At 40.2% G+C, this 19681-nt stretch overlaps 2 protein-coding genes across 3 annotated transcripts in view; one reads left to right on the top strand and one right to left on the bottom strand.

Annotated features, from left to right (window-relative positions):
* Positions 1-19681, top strand: part of Stet (stem cell tumor) — a 364546-nt gene that overhangs the window by 25221 nt on the left and 319644 nt on the right. The window lies entirely within an intron of this gene.
* The window catches only part of LOC145933726 (uncharacterized), a 187513-nt gene continuing 185896 nt past the window's right edge, over positions 18065-19681 (bottom strand). The window contains exon 5 of the mRNA XM_083033706.1: positions 18065-18571. Coding sequence (XP_082889832.1) covers positions 18445-18571 — 127 coding nt within the window. The 3' untranslated portion in view covers positions 18065-18444. The remainder of the gene's footprint in view (positions 18572-19681) is intronic.

Here is a 19681-nt window from a genome sequence, read left to right as displayed (position 1 = left end):
TTCCCGAAAACGCAGTCGAGGTAAATTCCGCGACGGTTCTTTGCATTCTTTTTACCACCACCGTCCTTCCATTTAGTATACAAAACATTCTTATCTATTCGATTTTCGCGATAGTTTTATTATTGTATTTAAGAGGAAATAGCTTTTAAAATATTTTTTCTGACAATTCTAAAGTTTTACATTCCATATAATCCGTAAATAATATTCTAATTGACATGATATATCCATGATATTGCTTGACGTATTACAAATCGGGGGGGAAAAAAAATAGATTGTCAAGTGCAAAGTATTAATGCGACTTTCCCGAATTTAACGAACTTACCAGCCACGCTAGTAGTGCGGATCTTTTTTGTGCGGCCGTCGTTTGTTGCGAGCGGCTTTATATCGGTCGCTTTCATCCGCGCCTAAACGCGGTGCCGCGCGCACATATCGCGGCGGATCGGGAAAAACCGACGAAAAACGATGAAAGCCTATGAAAGCGAGCATTGTGGGTGGTTTCATGAGAGGTTCGGGAAGGGTGAGAGCATGCGGGCGACGTAGCGAGGGGGCGGGAATCCCATCTGTCGGCATTTTTGCGTCGACATTGTGCGCCTGTTTATATCGACGCCGTACGAGATAGAAAGAGGTAGCGATGGAGGGTGGCAGGAAGGAGAGAAAGAGTGAGAGAGCCCGCTTTATTGCCGTATTGGCATATTGCCGCGGATCCGCCGACGTCCTTTTTTTTTTCGGCCTCTTTTTTTTATCTTCGCTGCACGCCACGCGAGGTACAACTCCACGGTGTATTGGGCGTACACCATCGGTGGTTTGCAACGTCTCCTCTCTGCACGCCGCGAATTTCGCCCGTTTCCACGCGACGGTCAGTCACGACACTGTCGTCGTAAATTTCCAACTGACGGACGATAGCCGGAGAGAGCGTATCGGAATATCGATGCGAATTTACTCCTTTTTCTCATCCTGCCGCCGTGTACGTTCGTCGGCACGATGTCGTCGAGAATTTTACTGCGTATCGTTCCTTTTGTCACGTTTGCGCGCGCTTTTATTTATGGAAAATATAAAATTTAATGACAAGCCTTTCGTTAATGAAATTAGTTAAACATATAATTTCGTACATTCAACAGTATTGCATATAATTAATAAAACGAGGAATTAATGAATTTTAATGATGCTATCATGAGTAAGAGAGAAGCTAGATGTTATAAAATCACAGTAGGAATATAAGATCTAAAGTCTCTGGAGGTTTTTATGTATGTGTGAATAAATATATAATGATTTAAGAAATTAATAAAGAAAATGTAGTAAACGGTTGATCTTTTCAATGAAATATTAAAAAAATTTTGAAAAATAGCAATAGCAAAATATTGTATAATTCAAGAGAGAGAGAGAGAGAAAAAATCAATACAAATTATAGATAGAAAAGGATAAAATATGAAGATATAGTATACATCCTGTCGATTGAAATAAAGTAGAAAATCAACAAGAAAATGTCTTTCGTATACCTATATTCGTCTTGCCAATATATACCAATCGAATATTCGATTTATATGCTTGTTGTTTTTGCTTGTGAATTTGGCACCGGATAGACAGCAGAACGGACATACTCGATAAAACTATTTTTGTGTCAGTCTTCTCCTTCCTTAATCGTACAGCAGGATGATAAATTGAAAATTAATTTTCTTGAATTTTCGCCTTACGTACGTCAATAGCGTGACATAAAGTTTCGTGTAGGTAATTGCATATCAATTGAAATTTAAAAAAATCCCTGAAAAGATAATCTATGCAAAATATTAATGATACTAATGTGAGATATTAATTTTATTTCACCATCAAATATAATTCGATGAAAATAAATTAGAAATATTTTTAATATATTTCTTTTATGTTATATGAACGTTCTTCCGATGTTATCCTGATGAGAACAAACTTCGAGACGAAAGGATTTGCGTGATGCATTGTTTTTTTTTTTTACAAGCTTAAATCTTCTCCGATCAGGCATTGTGATTGTTGCGAGCAACACTGGTTTTTATGTAAGTTTTTGCCTATGGGTATATGAAACGAGTGGCTGCTGCTCGTAACCCTTACGAGTCCAGGTGGGCTCGTGCTTGTCGGTAACAAGATACGGGGGTGGTTGAAAGTGCACGAAGGAAAATGGCGATAGGGGAGCTCGGGGAGGAGGTTGAACAGGCGGGAGAAAAACGCGGTGGTTAGAGGGAAAGAGTGGAGTACTGTGGCTCAGCTATACGCAACCTGCTTTCTGTTTGGCACTGACGCCAGCTGTTCTTCTCGTTTCAGTTCCGAGCAAAGGCTAGCGAAGTCTGCACTTAGCATTTACGAGTAGAAACTAGAAAAGCCTTCTGTGCAAGGACGTCTGTCCTGGCGGATCACGAACAGAAGGAGAATACGTCCTTCTCTTCATGGTTCGGTACAATGCGCAAAGACGCGTCTTGGTGCGCAATTTTGTCGAGCAAATTGCGCGAATTCAATGGTAGAGAAAGTTAATAAAAAATATTATTAAAGTTATATTAAATATCATCAAAACAAAAGAGAAACTTTTAATTATTATACTTAATTAATAATTGATCGGTATAGATTATCTACAATACTATAATATAGTACTTGAATATATTTTAATAAAATTATTAAATGTCAGTGCATCACGAAATGCAATGTTGCGTGCATATAAAGCGCCGGCGACTGCTTGTATCCCCAGATCATCCCCCATCGTTCCGAAAGTGCGATAATCTAGAGATTTGTCGAATGATCTTCCAATTCGAAGCAAAGTGAGAGTGGAAAGAAAAGAATGCGCGAAAGAGTACACGATAAGATACATAGATACACCTTCGTATCTCTTCGTCGAGATGAGAAACGAGGTCGGTGGTATCGCGTCTCGTCAAGTTAGTAGATTGCGCGCTCGTTTCGCCCGAGTCACCCCATAGACGAGTGAAACTTGGGGAGTCCGGCTCCATCGAATAAAGCGCCCGAACAAATAATGCGGCTTCCCGTTCTCCCTTCCCCGCCCCCTTCCCAGATGCTTCCGGTCTCTTATTTCATCGGATAGCCATCCGAACACGTGCTCCCGCTTCCTCTTTCCTTCTCTTTCTTTTTCTTCTTCCGCCAGAGCGGGAGATCGAACAGGGGGTGGAGCAGGAGGGGGCTGGAGAATCGGGTGGTGGTGAGAGCTCACCACTCTTCTCGCTCTTACTACTTCATTGCATTCAATAATTTGATCGCAAATCAACTGTGAGCGAGGGTCGATACGCGGCGTTTCTGCCGGAAGATTTTTCCGTTCGGCTGATTAGATACCCGTTAAATTCAATATCGCGAGCTGTTGTAACGCGTCAATTGCAGCGCGCCTTATTTCGATGATTGATATCCGTGTTATTTTTCTCTCAGTCTGAAAGATGCAGTGTAATACCGAGACGAGTCTATTTCAAATAGCGTAACATAAAAAATAATTTTGTTTACACAAGCTTGCAAATTTATCTAAGCATAAACCAACTTTGTACGAGTAAAAAATTATATATGTTTCTTAGACTATATTTATAAATATACACAGAGAGAATTTTCTCTTAGAATTTACCCTGAAAATCATAATCGTGGGTCAATATGGTATGGAAAGAATTTCATGAGAATTTCTCTGATTAATATTTATCACAATAAAAATAATAATATCTATTACAATAAAATATAAAATATGTTTGATCGATTTTACTATGCAATTTAGTAAAATTAATCAAACATAATATTTTATATTAGTAAAATTAATCAAACATAATATTTTATATTATTGTATGCTTTATATTGTCATAAATATTAATCAGAAAAATTCTCATAAAATTTTTTTTATACCATATTGTCCTATGATTATCATGATTTTCAGGGTAAATTCTAAGAGAAAATTCTTTCAGTGTAGAAAAGAAATGTATGCCAGTTGTGTAGAATTTAGAACAGCCTTTATTCAAAACCTAGTTTACCTAATAAGCCTAGTTAGCCAATTATGCAAATTAGTAATGCAATTATGGACATAATTGTATATTGTTATGTCTTGTGACGTCATTGGCACATTGTTATGTCATTGTATGATTTTGTATTCAATATTAATGAAATATCCAACATACAGTATTGTGACACAAGTCAAATTTCCTCGACCTATCGGTTGCATGGAGCTGCATCCGCGTGTTCGCGCGCACATCCTGCGTATGTACATACGTCGCACACCCACGATTCGGCGACGGACCCACCTGGAGGATGTCGTCGCGTGCCATTAAGGGTCCCGTTGGCAAACGTTTAACGACGATATACCCAGAGCACGTGTCAGGATGTCCTCTCGGTAATAAAAGCCCTCTTAGACTCAAGTCTCTCTCTCTCTCTTTCTCTCTCTTTTCTCGCGAGCTACTCGATCCTTTTTCTCCTCGTACGATCGTCGGCAAAGCAACGGTGCAGCCTGCGAGTCGCGAGTAAAGAGAGAAAGACTTTTTCTTCCTCTTTCTCTCTCCCTCTCTTTCTCTCCTGGCTTGCAGAAGCGGCTTGTGTTTCCTGAGCGGCACGCGACTCCGAAGTCCAGCTGCTTCCTGTCTCTGCCACTTCTCTTCCCACCATCTCTATCCGTTCCGCCGACCCACGCATTATCGTACTCCGCCGACTGACTATGTCCCCCGTGATCCCGTTCGTCCATAGCTCCGCGTTTCTAGCGAGCCATTATGTTCGAGGGAGATCGCCTTTCATAGTTCCGTCATGATACCTCGCATTTGCATGATCGAGAGAAGGGTAAATAGCGAATCCGCGAAAGGGAATGGAATACGCGGGAGTCGTTATTTTTATCAATGTTGATTTTAATTTTTGGAAATAATATTAATTATATGCTTTGTGCTATTTGCTGCTATTTAACAAAGTCAATTAATATTAAAAATTTCAAATAATAGAAATAAAGAAGAGTTGTTTAATATATAATTAGAAATAGAGAAGATAGATACATTGCTTAGGATAGAGTTGTGGGAATATTTGTTTTCCAAATTATTAATAGGAAACATTGAAATCATGATGCCGTACGAATCAATAACGATATGAATGCTTTTTTCATTAGTTTGAATTATTGTTGGTAGTGCTAGAAACTAAGCCCGTAACAAAATGAGCGCATTCATTCGCCGACAGGTGGAAACACAGATATCCTGGATATGGGTTTGTTGAACTTGATTATGCGATTATTCGAGAGATATTTCGCAAGGAATATAAAAAAATATCTTGAAATTTGACAATAATTTTTTTTATAAACTTGCTTATCTTAGAAATACGTAGTGTGCTATATATAATTCTATATATCTTTGAGTGGAGTAACACTAGAATCTGATTAGAAGAAGGCAATAAAACGTAAATTATACACCGAGAGAATTTTCTCTTAGAATTTATCCTGAAAATCATGATAATCGAGGGACAATATGGTATGGAAAAAATTTTATGAGAATTTCTCTGATTAATATTTATCACAATAAAAATAATAATATCTATTACAATAAAATATAAAATGTTTGATTAATTTTATTATGCAGTTTAGTAAAATTAATCAAACATGTTTTATATTTTTATTGTGATAAATATTAATCAGAGAAATTCTCATAAAATTCTTTCCATATTGTCCCACGATTACCATGATTTTCAGGGTAAATTCTAAGAGAAAATTCTCTCTGTGTACAAAACAATTTTTAGCATTTATAAAAAACATATATATACAAATTTGAAACAGACTTATCTCTCTTAATGTACTTTTTCATGAAATTTGAAATTCGAATCGGTGATCTAAAACTTACGCGAGTCATTGCCACAGAGAATGTACTGGACAAGAAATTGAAGTAATTATTTCATTTGTATTGCTAATTACACGTGAGCGACGATGGTCGCTTAAACAGTACAACAGTATCCGTGTTTGTCCACTTGGATGAGATTAATTAAATGAATGCGGTTAAATTGACTTCGTTTGCGATTTGATCGGATTTTCCGACAGCGTAGACTCGCACATTGCGAATGCATTCCATTCGTGTCCTTCTGTCCTTCTACCCACCGTCTGTCTTCCTCTCACCTGGGCCTCGCGCATACAAGCGCGTACGTACGATACCGATTGCCGTAATTAACTGACCGCAACAGGCACATGGCATGACGTTGTGCGAATGCGTGAACGCGTGCACTCATTGCATGCATTCATCGATGCGACTTGATGCGATGAAATCGCATATCGCGTTCCCCGACGCACATGGGACGATTTCAGCATTATTACACATGAACCTGTTAGGGGGGAAAAATGTGTTCTCCAATTCTCTTTTATATATTATCGATATAATATAATTTTATTATTTTGATAAAAAAATATAATATAAAAAGTTTAGACGATATATTTTTAAGCATGCTTGTTCCTCCTATTCAGAGATATTTGACCCTAGATTTGAATAGTTTTTGAAACATTTTTTCTGCTGTGAAATTTTTTACGATAGCTCTGTATCATAAAACAGATATATCGGTAGACACGAGACATCAGTGGTCTCCCACGAAATTAATTTTTGCGCGAATAATTCGGCGTGGAATTTTTTAGTATTATCGGCATCTCGTTCATTTATGGCCTTTCATCGTTCTTCCCGTTTTTATCGGATTTCGATCAGATGAGAAACACAGACCCGCTCTGGCTAGGGCAAGAGGGAAAACAATTTGCTCGCCACGTGGTAGAAAAGCACCCTCTTAGGATTAGCCGATGATCGTTTGACTTCTGTGCTTTCACTCGTGTAAACTAATCACACGTGTGCGCGCGCGTGTTTTCATATGCCTGTTGTATGGTTCGCGGCCAGTTTTTTTCCTTTCCTTTTTTTCCACTCACCCGCACGTGGCGCAAGCCGCGAAGGTGAAGCGCGTGCCAGCAGGGCGCGGGAAAACGATTAGTTTTTAATTTGATCCGGGTCGATTCGATCGCGTGAAATTGCGGTCGGGAGGCTCATTCGCTCGCTTGTTCGTTCGTTCTCGCATTGGATTTTTCGGCAGTTCGGGAAGCGTCGTCTCTTTCGGTTCGCGTCTCCTCCTCTTCTCTTTTTTTTTTTTTTGCAAGGGCGTTTCACTTTACGTTCAACGTCTGTCTGCACAATGCTGGGGTGCCGATCGATCAGAATCGGAATTGCCTTCGACCGCAACTCGATCAAGAAATGCCCGACTCCACCCTTTCGTCCTAAATTTTCTATTTTCGGAACCATTTTTCGCCGAACGTATGGTCGCGCGTACATACAATTGCTCCGCGAGCTCTGTATTCTCAAATAAATTTGTATTTCGCGAAATATCGCGCTTCGATCGACAACGAGAACGACCGGATTGAACGGACTGTTTATGGACGTCGCGGATTCGTGACTCTCGACGATTCGATTTAAAATCGTTTCCTCGCGCAGCTGTTTTACTCATGCGAGAATGTCGCGTTAGCATAATATGTATATTTGATTTACATATGATACATTACGCGACACATTTTGTTAACTGTCTCTTTCTCTCTTGACTGTGTGTTCAGTTATTTTCAAGTATATTTTATTGGCATAGATTTGGTACTCACTTTAATCTCAGATCTGTTTTATGAAAAAGTTAATCTATTCATGGACAAGAATAAAAATGTTCGAAAATAATAACGTTTACATTATACAAAGAAAAAAAGAACAATTCGACATTGTGTTTACGAATATAATTGTCAACAGTAGCGCATGTGTTAAATCTGATTTATCGTAAATTTAATATAGAAGAAGAAATAATTCGTATTTTTATTCTATGTACAATTCAAGGAAGCTATTCCTGAAGAGATTATCACATATCGCCCCGTTTTAATAACAATTCTTGGTAGAACTTGGGAAACGCCATCGTGAAAAAAACTCGAGAAGCGTTTGAATCGCGTGTGTCTCGTTGGAATGCATCGTTTTCCGAATTCGATCACTACTCTTTCTCGGAAAGTCTCGTGAGATGTGCGTCTTTTAGGGAAGGTCGATACGAACACATACACGTTCTTCCTCTCCTCTCGTCTCTCTTTCTCTCTGCCTCTTTGAAGTTGAAGAACGTCTACGAGCCACTGGCTCTCCCTCCGCATCTTTTGGCCGACTCTCGAGGTCGGGCCTCACCGCGTGCAACATGTCGCGTGCAGGCACGTGCTCTGTAATGTATAATCTGACCTGTGGCCGGAGGCGTTCTACAGCGCCGATATAAATTCGAAATGGCAGAGAGAAAGGAAGAGACGAGGGGAAAGGAAGAACGCAGTAGAAGAAGAAGACGAGGTGGAGAGCGACCAGGAGAGGTTCCGGTGAAAGGGAGATCGTGGAGATCGACGAGTACTCGTCCGGGAGATACCATCTACTCCCTCGATAGTTGTAATATGCGGGCTCAGCTTGCTTGTGGAAAGCCGATTTTCGACGCTTCCGGATAAGAGACGGGTCAGTCCCGGATGTATATGTATGTGCGCACCCGAGATACATAAAAGAAGACTGCCATCCGGGGGTGCAACGGGACGGTAGAAGGAGATTTCTAATACGGCGATATCAGAGAACGTAAGGTCGCTCGGTGCCGCGTATCGCCTTCCAGATCGGATTCACGGATATAAATTTGAAATCTTCATGGCGCCACTAAAGCTTCGCTCTAGATCGGATCGCGGATGAAAGTTTCCTCCTGCTATCTATATGAACGATATTAAGCGCCATTCTTATCTTATTCATAAATCGGTTTCGCATCACTTACAGCTATCGGATTGCAATCAAATTATAATAGTAAACACCTTGTGACGTATATTAAAAATTTTCTATTCCCATCAACACTGCGCGGTTCCTTAAACTATATAGGGTTGGTCTCCAGAATTTTTTTTTATTCCGGAGAAAAATAAATTCTTATATACACAGTATGTAGAAAGTTTCATAAAAAATATCGTCCATTTTTTTCGTAAGGAAAAATCGAATTCAAAACAATCGAGCAGGAATTTCGCTAATAATCGCGAATTTAAGAGCTCATATATTTGCGGGACGATGCAAGTATATAGCGCGATAAAAAAATGATAGCGCGAAACGCGTCGCGATCTCTCCTCCGTAACGTCGGCGGTTCCGCGGAGAGGTGTTAAAACCACGTGCGAATGCTTAGGAACCGAGCTTCAGGGTCTGAAACTGTTAACGCCGCAATTTTCTCGGGCAGGCTTCGCAGCGAGGCAAATGAGGGCCGCGGGTACGACTTCGGGGCCCGTTTAAAACCGCTGATCCTTCGGGATCAAGATACTCGTCGTCCCCGCCCGCTCATTTGTAGTCTATCCGGTACTACAATACCGCAAAGTCGGATCCCGGCGCCCGGTTACGTGCCTCCCGCGCCAACTCAGCGGTTTTCAGTTCGACACGCTCCAAGTATCTTTCTCCGTATCTCTCTCCCTCTCTCTCCTACTCTATCTTTGTAACCGTGTTACGGAAACAAGCGGGAATTTACGTAAACACGCATAGATACGCGGCACAGAAGGCCACCGAAAGTGGAATGAGCGAGAAGATATCAGAGGCGATGGCCGGCAATCAGGGGCAGGATAGGAGGACGATTCGTGAGAGAAGCGAAGGGGGCGAGGAAGGTGGTGCGGATCTGTTGCCTCTCTCGCCTTTATAAAAATGCAAACGGCCGATCATTTGAATACGTATAGCCGGTAATTCAGAGGAGGCGAGCATTCGCCCGCCCGCGTTCAGCATCACGCGTGCACATTCGTGTCCGCGTGGAGTTGCGTGTTGTGTGGACGATGCTTAAGAAAACAAAAAAAAAAGACAGAAAAAGAAAAAACCGCGCGCGGAATGAAGGCGACCCGAGAGAGAATTGATGCGGGGAAGGTGTGTCGCGTACAAAGATGTAAACCGTCTTACCCTCTTCTTCGGTGCGAGCTCGTCCTTGTTCTTTTCCTTCTCCTCCTTCACCCTGTCGACTTCGTTTTATGTTTTTATTCGTTCGCCCCGTTTCATCCTTTTCAGTGGTTAGTGGTAGTCCAAGCTCGAGCAACGTGAATTATTCTTAAAATGCAAACTATTGCAGGGGTAGAGAGGCGGGATTATGTTTATCTCTCATTTCTCGAGAAAGAAATTATTCTTACGATGGCGCTTTATAATATGTATATATAGTCTTGTCTATTAATTTTTATATCATTGTTTCTATTACGGTTTCACGGTTAATCGCATATTCATAAATGAATTAACAAAGTATCTTAATTAGTCACAATTGATTATCGTATCAATATGTGATATCTGGAAAGTGCATTAATATAGAAGCAATTATCACAAATTAGAGGAATCATTGACCAATCTCCAAATAATTCTACAAAGAGCTAATAGAGAGCTCTTTTTATAGTATTATTAAATAATAAATATATTTATACGTAAATACAGTTTCACGTGCATTTATTTTTTATATTACATTTTCTATTTTATAAGTGATTATTTTCTCTATTATGTATGAAATGCTATTTATATTCATTATGAATGCGAAAATAATTTTCTTATGAATAATTAACTGTATTAGTTGTCTCTCTATAATTATTGAAATTATTGAATCAGATAGACACGTTTGTCATTAATAAAATAGCTCCTCTTTATTTAAACGCGTCCGAACACTTTAAGATCTAGTCGACGATAACAATTTCGGGTGCAAAACGGTATATGTGCGATAGAGAGTAGTCGCTTCCAGAATGCGACCGTAATTCTAACAGCCGATAACAGAGCGGTACCGTTGTGTAACGATCGATTCGAGGCCCGAGATAGGCTCAGAAGATCCGGAGGATAGAAACAGAGACGTCTACTCGAGTGCGATCTCTTCCTGGAAGAGAGAAGCGCTTATGAATATTATTACTCGCCCGAGGAGGACACTGCTGACGGGTCGGGTGTGTGGATATATAATATGCGAGGTAGCACGTGACGACGTGACGGGTCCTTTGTCTTTTATTTTATTTGAAATTCCACGCAAACCTTGACGCGAGGCTGCGTGACCGCAGCGTTCGAGGGAGCCTCATCGGAGGGAGGCTCGGTTGGTGTGACCCATAAAGCGAGGCATTAACACCGATCCGTATCTCGACGACGGTGGTTGACGTAGCCGACGACGCAACGGGGACATCGCCGTCGGGTTCTCGAATCCCCTATCTCTGGAATCCCGTTTCGTCTCGTTGCACCCGGAGAGAGAGAGAGAGTCTGGCATTTCTTTCATGAATAATATCTCCCCGTGCATTTACATGCCGCCATGGACTACATCGCGCGGATTCGCCCTCTCTCCCCGTCCCATCTCTTCGACGAATCCCTCCATCCGAATCGCGAAACACTTTCCCGCTTTTACGTGTATTCACGGTATATCCTCGTGAAAGAGGAGAGATCCTCTCCCGGCGATAAGAGACAAGACGGGCTCTTTTCCTTTCTCGCTCGTCTCTCCCTCTCCCTCTTCCTTTCCCTTTTTTTCCCCATCTGGTGATCGTGCCTCGCTCTCTTTCACCGCGTCACTGTCTCTTTCGCTTCTTCCTTGGATGTCCCGGAGGACCTTACGAATCGTTTAATTCGATCTTCCTCCCAGACTCCGCTCTCCCGTGCAACCCGCGACGCGGTCCTTCGAGATCCATTTATTCGGTCCGCCCTGGACCCGATCCCATTTTCCCCCCGCTACGAGATTATCCCGAATACGTACAATTTGGACGACGAGCACACTGCCGTATCTACTATCTGCTATCTATCTCAGGAAGCCGGTCCATATGTGCAGCAAACGGCGATTTGTGTTTCATAAACGTTCGTGGAACACGAAGATCTCGTCTCGCCGTGATACCGACTTTAGATCGCGTTACTCGAGGCGTATAGTTATACAGCAGGAATAAGCAAAGAGAGCCCAAAGAGCTCCATTATAACATATTTACAAAGAATACATTTTCACCGTTCTCTCGTTATGAGAAATAAAATATTTTTTAGACAAGAATTTTTTAAATTAAATTTTTGCGAGCTTATCGTGACTAAAAAAATTTTTTCCTCTGGTAAAAATAATTTCTTTTTTTTTTAAATATCATATGTAATCGTGGAAAAGATTCCAAAGATGTATTCTATCCCGCAGCTATCTAATATCGCCATTTCATTCCGCGAAAAAAATCGCATGCTGATTTAATTAAAATCGCATGCTGATTTAATTAAAATCGTGGCACGAAATACACAACGCGGTGATATCGCACAAGAGCAGACATCGTTCGCGATGAGAGAAGTTCAAAGACAAAGAAAACGTCGAGGGTGAAGAAGAAGGGAGGGCGAAGGGTAACGTAAGTGTCGTGGTAAGATCCGCGAAACCGCCGGAAATTCCGGAAGAAATAGCTCGACGGTATTCGCCTGTTTCCCGCCGAGCTCCCGCGAGCTGAGTGCAATGACATTCCGCCGTTTGCTGGAGGGGTAGTGGCTTCGTTGTTTCGCTTACCCTTTGCTTCGGAAGACGTCCCGGGGAAGGTTCTTAGCCATGCTCGGAGGGACGACGATCCTGACATGGATGACGTTACGAGGTAAAGCCCGTGCAAACTCGCAAGACTTGAAATCTCCGGTGAATTCAGGGCCATTTAAACGTCTCCAAGCGTTGTCGCATTTCGTGTATGTGTTTGTGTATTATTATTGGCATGTCAGTTCTCCGATTATTCTTCGATAATCGAGATGGACGGGGGAAATATAGGCATTTCGATTTCGCTTCTCGTTGTTCTCGCTGTATTTCGCTGAGCCGTTTTGATGAGCTATCGATTGCAATTGAATGCACGCAATGGAGAGGGGATTTATCTGTTGTCTTTAAGTCTAAAGTATAAAATGAGCTCGACGTTTTCACAGAAAATCGTTCATCGACAAAACTGTTAAAACTCTTTGACAGTTTTGAAGCTGTAAAATTATATTCTTTACATAATATTTCGAATAAATTCTGATTTAATAAAAATATAATTTGAAGTTTCGAACAGAATTGATAATGAATGGTAATTGTTCTCTATTATATGTTTTCGTTGTCGAAACTCAAACTCCGGACTCGCTGAAGAGTCATTAAAGTTTAACGTGATAGCGACGATTTTCGAGCCGTATTTTCGAGATAATGACGAATGTTCGAGCTGCAAGATAACCCTATAAAAACGCATTCCGTCGAACGATTGACCGTTTTTTGGGAAAAACAGCAGCATGCGATAGGCGGGTTGAGTGAACGCGAAAGCATGCGCAATGTGTCTGTTTACGAGACGGCGGAGAGAGAAGTATTCGTGCGGATAATGGTGGACCTACCATATGGACGCATGGTTGGAACTGTAATTTGCATATGCGCACAGCTGATGTCTGGGCCCGGGCCCTCTTCTCTAGTTTAGCTCGGTTTCGAGGAGGTATAGCGCTGCCGCGCCTTCTTGCGAAAAGGAAGAATAAGCGAGCGGGGGTGAGGGGGACGAGAGAGAATTAGAGCGAGAGAGAGTGGAGAGACGAGAACGAAAGAATCGACCGGTCGGTAGTCCGGAATCAGCAGCTCGTTGCAACACACGTGCAACACGGGCGCACGCGAGCACCTCGATTCTCGAATTACTGACATTAATGCTGCTTCGCCCCTTGGGCAGGATTCGCGAGCAGGCTTCTCGCAGCAGCGACTCGCTCGAAATGTTCGATTCCGAAGCCCGCGCGCGACATGACGAGCTGTGCATTCGTCGCCGGCATATACGTACACTTATCATCAACATAGCATGATTGTTTACGTTTGTGGAAAATCGATAATCTCTCGTTCATCGCGAATTGATCGTGATTCATACTCTGGCCATTTTCATTTAAATTTAATTAAAATAAGAGTTAATTACAATGATATTTAACTTAAGACTGGACCTTTTTCTTGGGGAAAACGTCGAGATCGATCATCAATTTTATAACTTTCAATTTTCGACAACATGTTTTCGGTTTTCTTTATTCTGTAGGAGGAATATAAATGCGAACATTCTGAGACTAAACAGATGGGTATATAACAGTACGAAAAACAGCCTTTGCAATTTTTTACTGACAGTAATTTTCGTGCGCAGGATATATATTATCAGCTGCTTTTGCGTCGCTTGGAGAACGTCGCGTGATCCTCCCTAATGTCAGGTTCCTGAGACATTATACGGTACCAAACATATGTCTTGAACACTTTTGTGCGTTCCGATGATCTCCTCTCGAGTAGACTATCATATAATTGCCACGAAATTTAATATCGTGAAAAACTTGTCTCGCGTAGATCTATCGAATACCAATATCAATCGCTCTGACACATATAATAAATTATTTTGACAGTGTACAATTTTTATGCGAGATGTTAAGAACACTTATAAGCATATCATATTTGATACTTAAATATCCTACATATACATATGTACGTGTCACATATTAATCTTCTATATATCTTTTAAATTTGACATTAAATAATTTTCAATATAAAATTCATTAAGAGAGAAGAGACAGGGGGAAATATCTAGAAAATATATTATATATTATACATTATATTAAAATAGCTTAATTATTTTTTTTTAATAAAATTTTCTGCAAAATTTTCTCACATAAAATTAAAAGCTGTAAATCTCCTAGTCGTTAGCAAACAAGATAATAATTAACGTGCAAGATAATATAATTAAGCAAGATAAACTAATCTTCAAGTATATTATCACCTAATCCGTAGAGCGATATCGGATACGAAAAACGAGATCGGTGATTGAGAGAGTAGCGAGACGCTCGGAGCGAGAATCGGCTGATTTAGACGTGAGTCACGCGACGGTCAGGTGCTCGAAATGCGTCGTCTTTGACCGAGGCGCGATATTCCTGGGTGTCCAGGGGTGAGAGACGATAGTTATCTCCTTGTGTGGGTTCGCTCGTTTTGGACTGGATCAACCGGCGCGACGGCGCGCCCCGCGGCGCTCCAGGATCAACCGATTGTCGAACGCGCCATCGTCCAGGACATCGTCTCCGTGCGTTGTCGTTTCGAAAATCATTATAGTCGGCATTAGGCGGAAATCCGCGTGGGCGTGAACGCGCATCTTTATTTGGCTCATTGTCAGGCCCGTTGTGCCTTCCTCTCGGTATACAATATATGCTTTATCTTCGGTGTCCCTGGATTAGAGCACGCTCGTGACCACCGGGCACGAATCCACCCCTCGTTTACGTTATATCCTTGCGTGAAAAGGAGATCCGAGACACCTTCGGCGATATCATGATTGCATACGATCGAAATGGAGATTGATGAAATCCATACGCTGGAATTTAGCTATTACCATGCTAATCTCTTGATTAAAAGATGCAGAGGTGTCGGAGGATTGTATACATCTGACGATGTTGTTTACGCGTTGTAAGCATCATTAACATATATGATGAATTAATCAATCAATTTTAGTACGCGTAATGCAATATGTGTGCTAAAAGCTATCGTTTTTTTATACAATGCAATTTCAGTTTATATACGATAGAGTTTTACGTTTAAATAATTTACATATTCGTTTTACGGCGTTATTATAATCCTTTCTTCTTTTCAAATTCACAATTTTTTCTTTTTGATTATCAAATTTTTAATACTCTCGCATAACGTTGAGAAGTAACACAATAACTCAATAATCATATTTATTGTCGGGATTCTAAGCCAGATGATGGTTCATAAAGATGCTAACGCCTATCGCACGATATCTAAATTGAAAGGCAGGTAGCAAAGTCGATTATCCGAGAGTCGCGGTATTAGCGGACGCTATTGAATTATTCTGCGAGCTACGCGACGAACGAGAACCGGTCGACCCGTCACAATGAGCGAAGTAGACACGAAACTGAGGAGCCCGGCGAGAAATAAAAAGCCGAAAGAGATCAAGAGGGACTAGCCACCTCTAGCTGCGTCGTTCACGCACGGCTGCACGAGATGCGGCCGGACTGACCGCGCTGACGCGAATATAATGAGCCGCGGTAGCAATTTGGAGGTTGGCGAAGGGGTGCAGCTTCAGTGGATGGACCACCGGGTTGACGATTATCTCTGTAAAAGAGCCACCTGTATCCACTGACAGAAGCGTGAGGTATATAGGTATTATAGGCGGCTACCATTAGAACTTTATTTGTAGTCGCTTTCGAATAAGACGTGTGACCAATTGCCACTTTTATTCCGCGATCTTTTATTCCATGCCTGAATGATCAAAGTACCATTCAAATCATCGTACTTATAGATTCGTTTGAAATATCGATTCTAGAATCGCGAAAGTAAAAAGTATCGTAATTAAAAACGAATGTCTTTCATTAAAACTGCCAGTATATAAGATAAATATATCTCTAATTAATGCGGCAAATATAAATTAAAATGCAGCCGTGTTTTTATTAGCAAAAAGTTTTCTGCAAAGTTTTTCAGTTTTTTTTCAAAGGTTCAGGGATTTTTTTTTCAAAGATTTTATTTATTCGTATCTCGTTCCTCGCTGAGAGGCATTTCGTTCGCAAAGTAGATTCCGATCTTCATCGCGGTGGTGGTCTCATCTTTGGCTTTTGGTGGCATAGGTGTGGCCGTGATGTCCTCTTCGTCCTTCTGGGCAACCCCCTCTGCCAGCCGCCTCCCCCCGGGAGCTCATTTATAACGCTCACCTGGGAAACACAAAAGGACTCCTTTCATCCTCGCGCTTTAATGTTTTCTCCTCGAGTCGCGGCGCGCTGTCCTTTTTACACGTTATTTCGTCGCCGCCATCCTTTCTCTTCCCTTATCCTTTTTTCTTTCCCTTTTTTCACCCCGCGTGCTCCCCTTTTCACGCCGGCGATTTCGCGACGCTCTTGCACCTTCTATTTGGTCTTTGTCCTTTTTTTTCACCGCGTCATCTCGTTTACGCGTAGCTACCAAAATAATAGTAGTAAGTCGTATTATACGATTCTCTCTTGATCAATAATAGTTTCGTTATGTGAATACGAAAGTGAAAGATTATTTGCAATTATAAATGTGCCGTAAGACGAACGATCAACTTATTATAGTCTTTTATCGATGCATTGTGCTTGATTCAACTATCATGATTTATCGTAATTATAAATATTTCCAACAAGAATTAAAAGCAAAATTGAATGACTTTAATGATTTGGATGGTGTGGATTTTATTATATCATTAATCTTTTTAATTGGTTTTTAAATAATAAATGCAAGTAATTGTTTTAAGTTCACGAGCTTTGGAAATATTTCCGAATTTCTGTAGGTGAAATTATATCACTTTTTTAATAAATGTCATAATAAATCTTTTATAATAAATGAAAATAAATTTTTACACTCTGGAACTAAAATTATGTTATTAAATGATGTATTACATCAAAACTCGTATTATATATTAAGAATGTCTCGTTGTAATCATATTTGTTATAATCGCGTTCGTTGACTCGACGTAGTCAAAGGTGAAATGTTGCAAGGACTTCTTTTTTTTTTCGTCTCCTTTGAAACTGGATTGCCGCTCCCAGCTGAGGTGGTAAATTAAGAAAGAGGAGGTGGACTAAGATTTATTTTGTCGCTTTCATCCTCTATGTGGCTTATATGTTAGAAAAATGCACATATATATCAAACAAAATTATGCTTGAAACAAATGCGCGTGATGTTTATCAAGTCAAATTTTTACTTTTTCATGCGGGAGTTTTTTATTTTTACAAAACAAATTTATTCTTATGTTTTATTGTTTGTTTGTTTTACTCTAAAAAGAAAATGTTAATTTTATTATATTGCGAAAAATGCCAATATATATGCACACGTATTGTATTTCTTGTATTTTCTGATATTTTCTAATTTATCGTGCACGTAACACATGTGATTCATATTTCAATTTGAAAAATATAATAAGGATATATACGCGCCTCGCGCATATATCAATTTTTTAGAAAAGTTATGTGAACAAGAAGACATTGATATATCATCGTATAAAGGTATATTGGTTAATCTAGAGAGTGAGATACCCTCCTACCCAAAGATGAATTATATAACTTTCATGTAAAAAAAATTACTATAGAAAAAAAATTACTTTAGTTCGATTGATTGAAATATAAACATAAATAAAAAATGTCAATATGTTACTAATGTAGCGAATTGCGGTATCTTTAATATAAATATGAAGCAAATTTGTCATTAAGACGAATTTACATATTTTTTTGCCTCTATTATGAAGTCTATTCTTAAACTATTCCATCTCGACATTTTTCATAGTTAATCATTTAACGACGAGCGGATGCGAGGATTTTTTTGTGTCACATTTAATGTACACGTTGAATTATCCTATACCGTTGAAGTTAATTGTGCGACGCCGTAATTAGCTCCGTTGGCTATTACGCAGGCAGGAAAATGCAATTGGCAAGTGCCGCCTCCGAATGCAGCCTGCGCATCGCACACGGACGACTTATACCGTCGGACTTTCGATTAAGATGGATCCCTCGTGCTCGTATGCAAAGAGACGCCATAACTCCTCCGGAGGATCCTTCGCTATCCTCCATAGAAATTACGTAAATCGCTTCCTCCGATCCTTCCCTCGATCTTCGATCTTTCTCGGATAGAGCGGGTGTCCCTGTCCGGCTTTGAATTGCCAAGATCCCCTAGATCGTATCCGCATCTGGAAACCGTTTGTGAAGACAGTACGAATGGCGATGTCCTTTCATCTCCTTACCATATCTTCATGTATACTTAAACTCTGTAAGATATATATATAACTATCGAGAATATTCGAGTCAAATATTCTATCAACTTTAAAATTGCGGAATAGGATGATGGAGCCAGATGGTGAATATATTTATGCTGTAAAGAGCAGATAAATTTAAAATTTTGATAGGAATTCATTTCGTGAAAAATTATGATTTTCTTCTCTTCATACGTCAAGACTACAGCGTTCTTAAAATTTTATCGAACCATTTTTTATTTCTATCTATTCATATTTTAATCTTTACGAAGTTAAAAATTTTCTTGCTTCTCTTGAATTCAGATGCATCTCAATTGAGAGTATATTTAATCCATATTTATAATTATATTCATTTTTATGTAAAATTTTCGCTTCGTGAGAGAGTGACGCGCGTTTAGTTCAGGAGAGACTTATCGACGCCCCGATCATAACTATAATAGAATATTAATGAAACGGCACTGCGCACTCACGGATTATACCATGTCGGTCAATGCGTTAAGCCATTTACTCTGGATTATTGCGATGCGTACGCGTTTCAAAATTTGCTAATGCCGACTGTGTCGCAAATTCATCCGGTGCATGAGTAACACCCGTAAAACGTTTCATCGCGATCAAAGTAAATGCGTACCGTACGACCTGCTTTCCACATAATCATAGACTGTCTTCGCCGCGGTTATTAATCGTCGTTTCATTATCGCCACCACCGCAGAGGAGTGCGGAGGGACGGAGAGGTATTACGCGTCGCGGAGATCCGCACGCATTACGGTCGATTACATCGATAAAATCGCGCGATGCATTAGTCGCGCGCTTAAGCGTTTGCGTGTATACACAGGGTGTTCCAGAATGCATGTGTCATATTTTAGAAAAAGATTTCTCACAATTGTTTAAATCACTTTTTTTAAATAGATACACTGAGAGCATTTTCTCTTAGAATTTATCCTGAAAATCATGGTAATTGTGGGACAATATGATGTGAAAAGAATTTTATGAGAATTTCTCTGATTAATATTTATTACAATAAAAATAATATCTATCACAATAAAATAT

This window comes from Prenolepis imparis, unplaced genomic scaffold (assembly GCF_030444845.1).
Source record: "Prenolepis imparis isolate NDT839.2.m4 unplaced genomic scaffold, iyPreImpa1.0 SCAF_3, whole genome shotgun sequence".
NCBI classification, from domain to species: domain Eukaryota; kingdom Metazoa; phylum Arthropoda; class Insecta; order Hymenoptera; family Formicidae; genus Prenolepis; species Prenolepis imparis.
This window is presented reverse-complemented; position numbering and strand designations above follow the sequence as displayed.